This window comes from Myotis lucifugus, unplaced genomic scaffold, assembly GCF_000147115.1.
Source record: "Myotis lucifugus unplaced genomic scaffold, Myoluc2.0 scaffold_84, whole genome shotgun sequence".
Classification (NCBI taxonomy): Eukaryota; Metazoa; Chordata; class Mammalia; order Chiroptera; family Vespertilionidae; genus Myotis; species Myotis lucifugus.
In genome coordinates this window covers 2,398,489-2,414,440 of record NW_005871132.1, presented here as the reverse complement: position 1 = coordinate 2,414,440, position 15,952 = coordinate 2,398,489, and the positions used below count along the sequence as shown (strand labels likewise).

The 15,952-nt window shown below is 41.5% G+C and overlaps 1 protein-coding gene and 1 pseudogene across 4 annotated transcripts in view; both read left to right on the top strand.

Annotated features, from left to right (window-relative positions):
* The first annotated feature begins 1,339 nt into the window (after window positions 1–1,339).
* The window catches only part of TMEM39A (transmembrane protein 39A), a 33,196-nt gene continuing 18,583 nt past the window's right edge, over window positions 1,340–15,952 (top strand). For 2 of the 4 annotated variants that reach the window (XM_006090907.3, XM_006090906.3), the window contains exons 1-3: window positions 1,348–1,699; window positions 2,843–3,029; window positions 10,516–10,738. In XM_006090907.3, coding sequence (XP_006090969.1) covers window positions 2,917–3,029; window positions 10,516–10,738 — 336 coding nt within the window. In that variant the 5' untranslated portion in view covers window positions 1,348–1,699; window positions 2,843–2,916. Of the gene's footprint in view, window positions 1,700–1,745; window positions 2,160–2,842; window positions 3,030–10,515; window positions 10,739–15,952 lie in introns of those variants that run through there. The other 2 variants (XM_023755757.1, XM_014457725.2) reach the window with 2 other exon arrangements.
* On the top strand, window positions 12,830–15,236 carry LOC106697573 (annotated as a pseudogene).

Genomic DNA, 15,952 nt, shown 5'->3' with positions numbered 1-15,952 from the left:
TTGTGGGCTCGATCCCTAGTAGGGGGTGTGTAGGTGGCAGCTGATCGATGATTCTCTCTCATCATTGATGTTTCTATCTCTCTCTCTCCCTCTCCCTTCCTCTCTGAAATCATTTTTTAAAATACGCAAAACTCCTTACACCTACAGGTGAATATGATGAAAGTATCTGTGTTGGCTTTTGTATATTCATGTCTTCTAACTTCAATTTCCTCTGTAAAATAGGAACAATGGTAGCATCAAAGCATTGAGACTTAAATGACATATATAAAACTACAAGTCTAGTATCTGGTGCCAAAAAGAACTCTCTCGATAATGGTTAACTAGTCATTACCCAATACAAAGAGTTTTCTCTTAAGGCTCTTAAAATCTCACACAAGTGCTCCTTTTGACACTTTTACTCTTCTAATACCAAACTACTGACAGTTTCTGATTTCATGATGCTGCTGTCCACCTCCTTGCCTTATCTGACAATTCCTCTACAGGCGCTTGGTAGGAGAAGTCATTCTTGGAGTCTTGGTTTTATTATTTATTTATTTAGGAACATACAAACAAGGAGCATTCTTTGGAGTCTTGGTTTTAAACCCCAAGCTCTCTGTGAAGCTTTCCTGGGGAGACACCCCCCCCCCCCCACCTCCCTCCCATGGAATTTATTAAGGCTGTCTGCATGCTATTCTCCCGGACCTTGGGGGCAAATATTAATGTTGCATTTATTTTAACAAATTGTAACTTTCTGTAGCGTTGTAACATTTATTGTTACAATCTGTCTCTTCCACTGGACTGTGAGCTCTAGTCCTTTACAATAAGAGCATGACTGGAAGCTAAAGCAAGACTGTGCGACCTGGGCTCCTTTACTCAGCAGTGACGTGACCTTAGTGACGTCTCCCAACTTCCCTCATCTGTAAAAAACGGGAGCGACAACGTGCAGAACTGTGACTTGGAGTCCACGAGATTCCCAGAATGACCCTGCAGTGGTTCTCAACCTTCTGGCCCTTTAAATACAGTTCCTCATGTTGTGACCCAACCATAAAATTATTTTCGTTGCTACCTCATAACTGTAATGTTGCTACTGTTATGAATCGTAATGTCAATATCTGATATGCAGGATGGTCTTAGGCAACCCCTGTGAAAGGGTTGTTCAACCGCCAAAGGGGTCGCGACCCACAGGTTGAGAACCGCTGCTTAGGGACTGGGTCCCTGAGGCCCAACGAGGATGGACATCCACCAGCCCTGGCTGGGAAGGCGGGACCAGGAGTCCCGCGGAGCAGGCGCGTCCCACTGCGCAGGTGCAGGCAGGCGGGGCGGGGGGCTCGCTCGGGGCAGCGGGAGTAGTTCCGGGAGTCAGCTCGCAGCGGGGGCTCGCGGCCGTCGCGGAGCTGACGTCATCGCCGTGCGCTGCCACGTCTCCTCAGCTCCGCGGTAATGGAGGCTGAGGGAGAGTGCTGACGGCACTGGGCTCTGTTTGTAGCTTTAGCTCTGGCTCTGGCTCTGCCGCTGACGCAGGGTCTAGGTCTAAGTCTGGGTCTGGCAGCTCGAAGCGTGGACATCTTTTTTTCGCCTCTGTGGGCTGGACGGCCTGCGGACAAGCACTCGGTTCGGAGCGCCTCGACGCGGGGAGGGAGTTCTCTTGCTTGGGGTCTCTCGCGTCAAGCTGCTGCCTGCTCCCACGGATCCCGCCCCACCGGCCGGGCCTCCTCCATGCGTGAGTCTAACGGCACCGCCGTGCTGTCCGTCTGTCCGAGGCCTGCTTCGGCTCTCCGGGTGGCGGGGCGGGACCGCTTGTCCCCTCTTTGGGGGCCGGTCTGTTGGAGTTGGTAGCCTCTCGCCATCCCTCCTGCATCCTCTCGCCTCTTCCGTTCCGGGTGTTTTTGCTCCACACCTTTCTTCCCCTGTGAGCAAGGACCGGCAGTCCCTGCCTACATCCAGCGGTTTGGATAAAGCTATAGGGATAGTGCAGTCTGCAGCAGTGTTTTGAAAGCCAGAGGTTGTGTTGTGTGTGTGTTTTTTTTTTACGGTGTCATTCTTTAGTTTTTAAATTGTACTGTTTAGTAGACAGATGTTCGTATCCATATTGGAGGAGCCGTGATGTTGCCAGATCGACGAGGGCAGTTTCTTTTTTTCAGCCAGGATCTTCATCTGTGACTTACCTTTTCCTCGTGCAGGTTCAGTAATTTCTAAGAAATCCTACATACGTTTTTCTGGAGTGGGCACCCGCTTGAGCGGCTTCCAATGGTTTCACTCTAGCATCGAGATACCATTTGAACAGTTTTACAGAGTTAAAAGGGTGGACTGGTGTACTTACATCCATCATTGTCAGTCCCGACAACAACCTCTGTGGGACAGGGAACACCCCCCCCCCCCCCTTCTGATAAGGAAGCGGAAAGTCAGATAATATGTAACACATCTGAGCCAGAACCAGATGGCTTGGTAACAAACGGTAACATTTTGGACAGTGCTGATTCTCCGGTATTTCAAGGGCCTTACTGTGAAATAATTACATTTGAATTGGAAGTGTTTGTATTAGGTGTTTCTTGTAAATGTGTACCTGATCGTGGTATCTTTCATGTTCTGTACTAAACTGACAAAAGATACAAAGTGTGACTTCCCTAGTGCTGAACACACCTTCGATCAGCACTTATGCTTTTGATCTGTTAGAGTTCGAGTATTCATTTCATTAGAATAAAGTAGGTAATAGATACTGAGAGCATTTGTTTGAAAATCTGGTTTTACAAGCCCCATTCCCTCAGTTTTTCTGGTGGTTTTCTTACATTGCTTAGTTTAAAAAATAGTAAACTGACATTTAAATGTGTGTGTGTTTTGTTTGTTTTGTTTTGTTATTGTTCAGAGTTGAAACAGGTTGACAACCATTGACCTGGGTTGCAGCTACAGGTGGCACTGGAAGCAGACTGGTTTCCGGACATGCCCGGTGGAAGGAGGGGCCCTAGTCGGCAGCAGCTAAGCCGTTCAGCTTTACCTTCCTTACAGACTTTGGTTGGTGGGGGCTGCGGCAATGGAACAGGCCTGAGAAACAGGTAAAGAAGAAATAAGATTATTTGTAATTTGTAATATTCTCTGATCAGTAATACTTACATAGAAGTCATCATGCTATTCAGGTAGTATTTGTTTATGAAGATTATTTCCTGACCCTGAAATAGAAATCCTGCCTTGAAAACTGAAAGCTCAGTATTTCAGAATACTTGGGAGGCGGAGAGTTGTGATATGGGGCCCACAGAGTGAAAGCAGTCCAATTCTTAGTTATGGTTCATAATTCAAATTCTAGTCATCACCTTTTTAGCTATTAAAGGACGGGAGGAGCCCTAGCCAGTTTTGTGCAGTGGTTAGAATGTTGGCTCATGGACTGAAGGGTCCTAGATTCGATTCCAGTCAAGGTCATGTACTGGGGTTGCAGGCTCGATCCACAGCCCTGGTCAGGTTGTATGCGGGAGGCAACCCATCAGTGTGTCTCTCTCGCATTGATGTTTCTCTGTATCTCCCCCTCCCACCCACTCTCTCTAAAAGTCAGTGGAAAAAATATCCTCAGGTGAGGCTTAACAAAATAATAATAATAATAATAATAAAAGGAAGGAAGGAATGCCCTAACCGGTTTGGCTCAGTGGATAGAGCGTCGGCCTGCGACTCAAGGGTCCCCGGTTCGATTCTGGCCAAGGGCATGTACCTTGGTTGCGGGCACATACCCAGTTGGGGGTGTGCAGGAGGCAGCTGATCGATGTTTCTCTCTCATCGATGTTTCTAACTCTCTATCCCTCTCCCTTCCTCTCTGTAAAAAAAAAAAAAAAAAAAAAAAAAAAAGAAGGAAGGAATGAATTAAAGTGCAAGGCTTTTATTTTTTGGAGGGCAAATTAAAATTAACAGTTTATATGAGATTCTAAAATTGTAAGTCATATTCCACCAAGGGTCCTACAAATTATATTCTTCAAAAAATTGTTTGAAATTAATAAACTCTCAGCTGTAACTTAAACATCTTAAGATTTGTGTCATGTTGTATGAGAATAAATAACATGATTTTTTTGTTTTGTTTTATTCTCATTTGAGTATATTTTTTCCATTGATTTTTAGAGAGAAATTGGGAGGGAGGGAAGAAAGGAGGGAGTGGAGAGAGAGAGAGAGAAACATTGATGTGAGAGAGAATCATTGATTGGCTGCCTCTTGCACACACATCCCCTCCCACTGGGGATCAAGCAGGAAACCTGGGCATATGCCTTGACTGGGAATTGAACCCTGACCTCCTGGTTCATACGTCTATGTACAACCACTGATGCTGGGCTTTAATTGATTTTTTTAGAGAGGGAGAGGAAGGGAAGAGAGAGAGAAACATCAATTTGTTGTTCCACTTATTTATTCCCCCATTGATTGATTCTTGTATATGCTTGACTGGGGATCGAACTCACAAGCTTGGTTTGTCGGGTCAGTGCTCTAACCAACTGAGCTACCTGGCCAGTGCAGCTCTGCTTCTATAGTAACTCCAGCAGTTCTTTGTTCTTCTACTTGGGCTTTGAGGATTCCCCTAGATAGTTATGTTCTCAAATTGTCCCGTGGAATTTCTCCTCAGTGTCTCAGGGTGGCAGGCCTAGCAATCTAGGCTTCAGGTTTCTTAGCCCTCTCTTAATCAGACTAACTCCTCCTATGAGTTTTAAGTATTGGGATACCATGTAAAATATCATTTGGGGAGAAAAAAAAGAAGTGTTCTGCTATTAAAAAGCTGAAAACCACATTCCTAGATGATTATGCTTGTACTTAAAGTATCCAAGTAGAGTACTGGGAAGAACTAGGAACATTTGGAAATTACCTCTGCTCTTAGGTGGTTTTAGCTATGATCATGTTTGCTCTTCTCTGCCTTCCTTGTAGCCCTTTATCCTGGCTTTCAAAGTTCCCATCATGGTTGCCTTGACCTACCATTCTTCATCTGCTCTCCTCCTTTAACATATATTTCTTTAGCAATTAACTGGGGTGGTGAGGAGGAAAACATTTTCAACAGATTAGGGTAAAGTGAAAGATCATAGTTGTTCATGGTTTGCAGAGTCACTGTTACTGAGTGACTATTTTGTGACATTTTTACCTAAAGAGGATATTTTGGGAGAAGATATTCTATATTTGTTTCTTTTTTTAAAAAAATTATTTTTATTGATTTCAGAGAGGAAGAGGGAGAGAGAGAGATAGAAACATCAATGATGAGAGAGAATCATTGATCAGCTGCCTCCTGCATGTCCCCTACTGGGGATTGAGCCCGAAACCCAGGCACGTGCCCTTGACCGGAATTGAACCTGGGACCCTTCAGTCCTCAGGCCAACACTCTATCCACTGAGCCAAAGCACCTAGGGCCTGTATTTGTTTCTTGATGGGAAAGAAGCAGCCTAGAAGACCCGGGGTAGAGTTATAAAAAATAGGGATAAAAACCAGCGGTAGACAGCCTAGAATATAGTTTCAGGCAGGATGTATACAAAGATAGGGTCCAGACGGGGAGAACTCTCTTCTGGAGTGTCTGTAGAGTACTGAAGAGAGAAATAGGTAATTGCTTAAGTATGATACAATTTCGGGTGATTTCTTTGATTCTGCAAGACAGGTCAGCTGGAGAAGAGAGCATTGTGCCCGATCGGTGAAGTTAAACTTGAGAATGTCATAGAGCTAGTTTGGTGACACAGTCAAGATTGAAGCCTATAGTTCCCTGTCCTGTTTTCCACCTGTGGGGAGCAGGGATTTGTTCTTAGGACGTCTTGCGTAGATGATTGCCTCCTAAAGGAGGAGGACAGACTGTGAGTTTCCTAGAGCTTGTAGTTGAGGGAGAATCTTATTTGAGGACTGAGTGAGTTTTTCTTTGTTTTGTCCTTGCAGGTACTTTGTTACTAATATCACCTGAGCATGTTCAAATGATCACTGCTTTATCCCTTCCTATTCTTCTTTATTCCTTTGAAGCCTCCTTGCTTTATCCATTTGCTTAGCTAAATTCTTTTGCTTGCTGGCTCTATAAAAGCCAGTCTCAGACCTGGTATGTTAACTCGTCCGCACACAACCTTTATATGCAAGGACAAAGCAGGTATTCAACATAAACCACATTGTTTGCACAAATGCGTTAGGCACAGTGAGCCACTCTTATTATTTAGTGAAACTTTTATGTCAGTAAGGGAACTCTTTTCCAGTCAAGTTCCAGATGCCAGCCTTGCAAGCAGGCATTTCTAAGATTGGCTATGCTGAGCACCTGCTTTCCTTTTGGGATTTTGGAAATAGTTGTACTGCTAGGCAGAGAGTGCCTCCATGGCCAGCCCTCAGTAAAAACTTTGGGTGCTGAGTCTATAATGAACTTTCCTTGTAGATAGCACTTAACACATATTGTCGCAAGTATTAACTGAGAGTTGTGTGTGTCCTGTACGACACCACTGAGAAAGGATTCTTGGAAATGTGCGCTTGGTTTTCTCCAGACTTTGCCCCATGTACCTTTTCCCTCTGCTGATTTTGATTTGTATCCCTTTGCTGTAATAAATCTTAGCTGTGAGCACAACTATATGCCGAGTCCCATGAGTCCTCCTAGCAAATCATCAAGCCTGGGCTTGGCCTTGGGGACCTGCAACACAGTTTAAAGGATAATACTCAGTGTTAACATTGAGAAGAGTTCTTTAAAGAGAATCTATTCCAACCCTTGTATTATAGGCTCAGGGATATAGTTACTTTCTCAAAAACCACAGCTGATTAGTGGAAAATGTGGGAGAACTATTCCACATTGTATCTTAAACATTTGTATCTCTTTGCTTTTCTTTAATATATTTTCATATCCTGTTAGGAATAAGTCTTTTTTTCAAAGCCATGTCCTGCTGCCCCAGGAATAATTTAAAAAAAAACACACACAAAAAGCCTCTGTAACTAATTTTCTTCCCTCCCCCCCCCGCCCCAAATTCTTTATTGTTAAAAGTATTACATGTGTCTCCTTTTTCCCCCATTGACCTCTCCCTGGCCACTCCCACCCCCCAGCACATGCCCTCACACCCCTCCTCCCCCCACTGTCTGTATCCATTGGTTATGCTTATATGCATCCAAGTCCTTTGGTTGATCTCTTACGGCCTCCCTCCCCCCCTTTCCCTCTTAGGTTGGGTGGTCTGTTCGATGCTTCTATGACTCTGGATCTATTTTTTTTTTAATTCTTTTTTTGGATCTATTTTTGTTCATCAGTTTATGTTGTTCATTATAGTCCACAAATGAGTGAGATCATGTGATATTTATCTTTCTCCGACTGGCTTATTTCACTTAGCATAATGCTCTCCAGGTCCATCCATGCTGTTGTAGATGGTAAGAGTTCCTTCTTTCTTACAGCAGAGTAGTATTCCATTGTGTAGATGTACCACAGTTTTCTAATCCAATCCACTCATCTACTGATGGGCACTTAGGCTGTTTCTAAATCTTAGCTATGGTGAATTGTGCTGCTATGAACATAGGGGTACATATATCCTTTCTGATTGGTGTTTCTGATTTCTTGGGATATATTCATAGAAGTGGGATTACTGGGTCCAATGGAAGTTCCATTTTTAATTTTTTGAGGACGCTCCATACTGTTTCCCACAGTGGCTGCACCAGTCTGCATTCTCACCAGCAGTGCACGAGGGTTCCTTTTTCTCCACATCCTCGCCAGCATTTGTCGTTTGTTGATGGTAGCCATTGTGACAGGTGTGAGATGGTACCTCATTGTACCTTTCAGATGATTAGTAACTTTGAGCATGTTTTCGTATGTCTCTTGGCCTTCTGTATGTCCTCTTTCGAAAAGTCTATTTAGGTCCTTTGCCCATTTTTGCAAAATGTTTATCTTCCCTTTAAGTTTGGAGTTCCCTGTAAATTTTGGAGATTAAACCCTTATTGGAGATAACATTGGTGAATATGTTATAGAATATCACAGGTGTAGATCTTTTGAACTTCATTTGGAATATCTTTCTTGAGGCCCAGCATTTTATTGACATTGTTAACCACAGAAGCAGATTAGTCTTTACTTAGAAAAAATTCTTTAAGAACCTTTTAAACCTTTAAATTATAACAAGTAGTTCATTCAGCATGCTTTCCCCTTTCATTGAGTTTTGACTGAAGAGGAATTCGAATTTTTATTTTGTTCTAGAGTAGAGGCCTCTAACCTTGTAACTTCTCAGAATTCTTTATTTCCATACCTTATGATTAATTGGAGTGAGAGAATAGATTGGCTGTTGGCATTAATCCCCTCCATTCAAGTTGACCAACTTGTACAACTCCAGAGGGCCCTTTTCATGTTGTGTTCTGTGTGAATGAGATCTCCTGGAGTTGGGAAGTGCTGTGGCCCATCTCTCAGAACAGATCACAGGGCTGTGGTGTTGATGATTGGTTTATGACTGAACAGGTAAGGTTATGAAACCTTCTGGTAGATCACAACCTACTCCTTGATAAGCTTGTTCTATTAGAATATACACTGGCAATGAGAGGAAGAAATTTTTATAATTTTTCCTGATCCCTCTCTCCCTGTTCTTACCTTCTGACTCCTCTGCATTTCTGCCATGTTATTCTTAACTGTTCAGAGTGACCAGAGTTTATATTCCCAGGAGTCACATAAAGTACTGTGAATGTCATGTACTAATGCTAGAATTCTATATTTGGAACTTTTAGAGTAGAATGGTAATGCTAATATTGTTCCTTCTCTAGAATCTTCTTTGAAAATACAAACCAACCCTCTCTTTCATGTGCTTTAAACAATAGTAGACTCTTAGATCTCTGTAACTACTCCCATGTGTACATATAATGGGAAATGTTATCATTCTTGATAGCCCAGCTCTTTCTCACGTATAAAACAGCTTGGTAGAAGGGATAACAGGGAGATAGGGATTGAAACCTGTATATCTTAACTAGTGTTTTCAGAGATCCCTATTTTTCTTATGACCATATTGGTCTGCTGTCTTCTCAACCTAAAGGTATATATTTGTAGTAAAGTAGGAAAATTATAGTCCTTAAGATTATGATAGACAAGACATAGATATATACAAAAATTATATAGTAGTATGAAAAGTACAATATTAAAGACATGTCTTATGTGCCAGTAAGTCAGCTCCAACTCCTGGTGAGCCTATGAATTAGTGATGTCCACAGTGTCCTGTACTCAACAATGTTCTATGCCTATGGCTTCTTTTATGGAGTCAGTCCATCTCACATAGGGTCTTCTTTTCCTGCTGCCTTACATTTTTCCCAGCATAAAGGCCTAGTTTAGGTGTAATAGTGGCACAGAGGAGAGATGAATTAGTTTTGATTGAATCAATCAGAGTAAGCTTCGTAGAGGATATTCTTGATCATTTAAAAAGTCGTGAAGGATTTTGTCAGTAAATGTGTATGTGAGAGGTTAAGGAGGATGTTTTTGGAGATGAAGCTAGTCTGTTAAGCAGAGGGCCTCATAGGACATACTAAAATTTTTAATATTATTCTATTGGTAGTGGAGAGGCATTCATTCAAGAGAGTAACATTTTAGAAAGATCAGACTTTCACTTTAGAAAGATCTCTGAAGGAAGGTTGGAGAATTTGGTGAAAGTGGAGTTGAATTTATGGGGATTACTGCAGTACTTTAGATGAAAAAATAGTAACTGCTTGAACTAAGACAGAGGGGGTTTAGAGAGGAGGGTACAGTTTAGAGAAAGTTTTTTTATATATATATATATCTTTATTGATTTCAGAGAGGAAGGGAGAGGGAGAGACAGAAACATCAATGATGAGAGAGAATCATTGATTGGCTGCCTCCTGCACGTCCCCTACTGGGGATCAAGCCCACAATCTAGGCATGTGCCCTTGATCAGAATCGAACCTGGGACCCTTCAGTCCGCAGGCCGACACTCTATCCACTGAGCCAAACCAGCCAGGGCTGGAGAAAGTTTTATAAAGTGGAATATGTAAGATTTAGGGAGTGATTGGATGAGGCAGAAGGAAAGTTCTAATATACTGCCAGGTTTCTGATTCAGGCAGCTAACTGGATGGGACATGAACTAGAGCCAGGACCACAGGAGGAGGAATACAGAGATGTCCAGTAGACAGCTTGATAACATGGGTCTAAAACTCAGCAGTGAGCTCTATGGAGAAAAATTTTTGTTTTCAGCATCTAGGGCAGCAGTTCTCAACCTGTGGGTTGCAACCCCTTTGGGGGTCGAACAACCCTTTCCTAAGACCATCGGAAAACACATATATAATTACATATTGTTTTTGTGATTAATCACTATGCTTTAATTATGTTCAGTTTGTAACAATGAAATTGGGGGTCACCACAACATGAGGAACTGTATTAAAGGGTCATGGCATTAGGAAGGTTGAGAACCACTGATCTAGAGGATAATGGAAACCATGGCCACATATTAGATCACTGAGGGGGTGTGTGTGAAGGGAGAAGCCAAAGATCCTAGGGTAGAGTTTGGGGGAAGGCTAAAGGTTAAAGGGTAGGTGGAGAAGGAAGCGGGAGCCCTTTATGCTGTATGACACTGAAGGGTAATCACTATTTGAGCTAACCCTAGTTTTCTCTTCCAGGAATGGTAGTGCTATTGGCCTTCCGGTCCCACCTATCACAGCCTTAATCACCCCAGGTCCAGTTCGTCATTGCCAAATTCCTGATTTGCCTGTGGATGGGAGCCTGCTCTTTGAATTTCTCTTTTTCATCTACCTGCTGGTTGCCCTGTTCATTCAGTACATCAACATCTATAAAACAGTGTGGTGGTATCCTTACAATCATCCTGCTTCTTGTACTTCATTGGTAAGTCTTAATCGGCCTTTACGTTCTTCATGTTACTTAGCCAAGAAACTAGTTGGAAAATCTGTGTAGACATTATTTTTCTTTTTCTTTTTTTTATTTTTTTTTATTTTTATTGATTTTTTTACAGAGAGAAAGGGAGAGAGATAGAGAGTCAGAAACATCGATGAGAGAGAAACATCGACAAGCTGCCTCCTGCACACCTCCCACTGGGGATGTGCCCGCAACCAAGGTACATGCCCTTGACCGGAATCGAACCCGGGACCCCTCAGTCCACAGGCCGACGCTCTATCCACTGAGCCAAACCGGTCTTGGCACATTATTTTTCTTAATAATTTTTTTTCTAATAAAATGTTTTCCTGTTAAACCAAGGGTACTTTCAGAAATATAATGTCATAAGATTGTTTGAAATATAAAATATCTGGCTTTGGTCTATGACTGGAGGAAGTAAAAATACAAATGAAAATGCAGAAAACATTAAAATAATTTATTATAATAATACCATGAGAAGGTTTTTATATTTAGCTTTCTCCATACCATGTTATATTTGTTGGAAATTTAAAGTGCCAATATGTTTAAATTCTAGCAGCTCTACCCTTTTAATGACTGTACTAGGATAATGGAAGCTTCTATAACAAATAAGCCCAAAATTTGTATAATTCTCCAAACACATAACAGTCGGAGGCATTTGGCCTAGTTGGCAGGAATAGCACACTTCCCATATGGTCACTCAGGGGACCCAGGCTGATGCTGACAAACATCTTCCAATGAGTGGCTTTCAGGGTGGCTGTGGTCCATCCCTGTCAGCCAGAAAGGGAAAAGAGGAAAGGGAACTATAAAGGAGAGTTCCTTGTGGGCCAGGGTTAGTTATATCATTTTCACATGTGTCCTGCAAGGGAGGCTGGAAAATATAGTCCTTTTACTGAATTCATTGTTATCCTGAATAAAATTGGGTTCTGTTACAAAAATAAAACAGAGAAGAACTGTTTCTGCTAAAGTACATGACAGTATCTTGTAGGTTTCTTCTATCTTCTCTCCAGTTATTTAGGATGGGTGTGATAATCTTGATGCAGAGAATGTTCTCCATAGAAGGATATATAAAATAATGGTAAGGCTAGTCAAGTAAGTGGTTGGTATTGGCAGATTTGGATGGGCAATAGAGATACGCTCTAGGACAGGGGTCCTCAAACTTTTTAAACAGGGGGCCAGTTCACTGTCCCTCAGACCGTTGAAGGACCGGACTATAGTTTAAAAAAAAACTATGAACAAATTCCTATGCATACTGCACATATCTTATTTTGAAGTAAAAAAACAAAACGGGAACAAATACAATATTTGTATTTGCATGTGGCCCACGGGCCGTAGTTTGAGGACCCCTGCTCTAGGAGAAAGAAAGCTATTGTCCTGTATAGTTTATGTATGCGTCTGTGACTTATAAATGAATCAAAAACCTCCCTGGCCCGGTGAACATAGAAAGGAAGGAAATGCAAACGAAAATCTTCAAGATGGCATGGGAAGGGAATAAACATTTTTCTTTTAAATGTTTGTATCAATTGGTTGTTCCTGGAATTAACCATTAAGAATTTTCTTTCCATAGTGACTATCTGCTTACTTAGGTGAAGAAAATTTCAGTTTTTAAAAAAATATATTTTTATTGATTTCAGAAAGGAAGGGAGAGGGAGAGAAATAGAAAACATCAATGATGAGAGAGAATCATTAATTGGCTGCCTCCTGCATACCCCCTACTGAGGATCAAGCCCACAACCCAGGCATGTGCCTTTGACCGGAATTGAACCCAGGACCCTTTAGTCCGCAAGCTGACGCTCTGTCCACTGAGCCAAATAGGCTGGGGCGAGAATTTCAGTTTCTTTTACTTAAGAATTGTAATGATTTAATGCCAAATTGAATGCTTCATTTATTTGTTTTGAGTTTTTGTAAAAATTGATTTCAGAGATAAGAAAGGAAAGGGAGAGACAGATAGAAATATCAGTGATGGGAGAGAATCAGATTGGCTGCTTCCTGTATGCTCCCTGCTAGGGATCCAGCCTGCAACTTGGGCATGTGCCCTGACTGGGAATCAAACCTTGACCTCCTGATTCATAGGTTGACGCTCAACTACTGAGCCACACAGGGTGAGCTGTATATTTGATTTTTAATAGTCTTTCCCCACCTGAATTTGAGTTTATTGAATGTAGAAACTATACTTCATCTATCTTTCTTTGACCATGGTGTTATGAAGAGTTTGGATTAGATGATCTTTAAAGTTTCTTCTCGTTATATAGCTCTATAAACACCTCACTATCCTAACAGTGACATGAGCAAACGCTTATTAAAATATTTACTATGTTCTTTGCAAGTATTATCTCATTTACTCTTTGAATAAATAGGTAGGTATTACTGTATGACTCTCATTTTATGAATGAGTTATAGGAGACCTAGAAATTTTGAAACTGGCTCAGAATCACATAGTGACACAGTGAGTACTCAAATCCAAACCTATCTGCTATGTTTAACTTCCTGTATTTATTCTATATTTACTCTATAAGTACATTATACAATTTCTACTTTGACATTAAATGGAAACTTCTCACTTGTTGAATTTTCAGGCTAATAAAAGAGCTTTTCTCTCAGCCACTTTTAAAAGTCTCTTACAAATGTTGCCATAAAACAAAGGGAACTAGTGTTCTTGTCAATCAGGAAGCTGTTACTATGCTGCTGATTCCAGAATTATACTTTCTTTGCTCTGACGTAAAGGGTGACCTTTACTTGTCCATCTCCCCACTTTACTCAGTTCTGAATTTAAGTTTTATGTAATACTTGTTTGCAGAAATGAAATCAAATCTAGAAATTCAGCTGCAAGAAAGTCTGAAAATGTTTTTAGCTTTCCAGTCTCTGCTGTAGAGAGGAAGGCACACTTAAACGAGGTTATTGTGTGGTCTAGCTCACTTATCAGCCACATGTGATCCTTCTCCCACAAAGTTCAAAATTTAGTTGTGGAGCTGAGTAACATATGTGTAATAGCAAATAAGATTTTATCCCATTAAACTGAAAGGGTCCTGAATCAGTGAACTGTTCAAAGATAAATGGGCTGTCAGAGACCTAGTTACTACCCATCACTGAAGGTGTGCAAGCATAGAATGTGGCAGCTGACAGGGATTTCTAGAAAGGACTTATACCTCAACTAGTGGTATGTCTCCTTTAAGTTTTCTTCTATTATGCATGCCACACTGAGAAATTTGTCACATTTATATATTAGGTTTCTCTTTTTCCATTTCAAGATCTTAGTAATTATCAAAAAGAAACTGTGAACACCTAAATATGTAAAGTATCATTCTAGCTATCAAGAAACTAGCTAAATGAGTCCTAACCCCAAGAAACATAAAAATAATAAGTAGTATAGTAAATTATTCAGAATAGTTAGGAGTGGAAGACTCTGATTAATCAAATATTTTGGTTTACAGAAAGTTAATCATAAGCAGATGCATTTTTAGCAATTTAGAATATAACAAAATTTGCTTAACATGAAGATATATTAGGCACTTAAATCTTTTTATATTAAAAAATGTCTTAGATGCACTAGTGTTGCATAAATGGACCCCCAGACATTAGCTAGGGAGTCTAGTAGATTTGCTTGCATTATTTTGGAGGAGTGGGGTGAGCAAGGAAGGATATCAAAACTAAGGGAGGATAGATTGCTTCCGGAGCGGGATGCGGTGAGCTGGGTATTGCTGTGCCTCAGCTCCCTCTCGATCTGCATCTTGGCCCTCACTACTGCAGTGAGCTTCCTCAGAAGTTTCCCGCCGCCCAGGTCGGCTGATACCAGATACCAACGAGGTGCTCAACGGGAAGGGCTTGGGCACCGGCACTCAGCACTCTTTACATCGCTGAGAGCCGCTTGTCTTGGTTAGATGGCTCTGGACTGGGGTTCTCACTGGAATACCCCACCATTAGTTTACATGCAGTGTCCAGGGACCTAAATGCCTATCCATGAGAGCATTTATATGTTATGGTGAATGCCAAATTTGAAGAAGAATCGAAAGACTCTGTTACTGATGAAGAAGAGGAAGACAGTGAAGAGGATGTTGAACCTATTGCTGAATTTAGATTTGTGCCTAGTGGTAAATCAGCATTGGAGGCAATGTTCACTGCAATGTGTGAATGCCAGGCTTTGCATCCAGATCCCGAGGATGAAGATTCAGATGATTATGATGGAGAAGAATATGATGTGGAAGCACATGAACAAGGTCAGGGGGACATCCCTACATTTTACACCTGTGAAGAAGGATTATCCCACTTAACAGCCGAAGGCCAGGCCACATTGGAGAGATTAGAAGGAATGCTTTCTCAGTCTGTGAGCAGCCAGTATAACAAGGCTGGAGTCCAGACAGAAGATTCAGTAAGAGATTATGAAGGTGGGATGGAGGTAGATACTACACCCACGTTGCTGGACAGTGTGAGGATGCAGATGTTGATCACTGAAAATGATTTTATGTTGCTTTGGGATTCTCATAACTGTAGGAGAGAACTTGGTGCCTTTTCCTCTGTGGAGTGGGTGTTGATGAAAATATTTTTCCTTCTCCGAAACTTCCTGAACCAGTTCTTTCTTGAGACAGACTGTATGAGACAACAAGTTGTCACCAGCAGAAGAAACTATTACCTTTAACCAAGGTGAATTTACTTAACCAAGAGGGTATTTGTAGTTTATCTTTTATCCCCAAATTTTCTGTGTCTAGGTACCTTCTGAGTAGGCCTATAATTCCTGCCTTCAGTGTATGTATCTTCTGTAACCTAGCAGGGGTATGTGGTGAAAATGCACGGGCACTTAGGTGTTGGTAGACGGGATGGAAGAGAGGCTGAATCTAAGATAGACCCTTTAGGGCCTAAGGATACCCTTACCCTTAAAAAAAGGACAAAGATCTCAGATGAATCTGGCCTCTGCTCATTCTCTACAGGGGTAAGGATCTTTTTACTGTTGGGACCCAGATTAATTCATTCAGGCATCTCTAGGGAGCCTTTTTGGAAACATCCCAGCCACACATATTAACACAAGTGCTTCTTCTGACTAGCTTTTGCTCCTTTCACCATGTTTCACCAGTCTGTTCTATTATAGATTCTTAGGTTATGTTATATCCTTAATTTCTAGCCTCTTCATTCAGTTTCTGTAGCAGAACACATGAAATTGGGATGAAGTCTTCAAAGTACTCCACATGATAATTG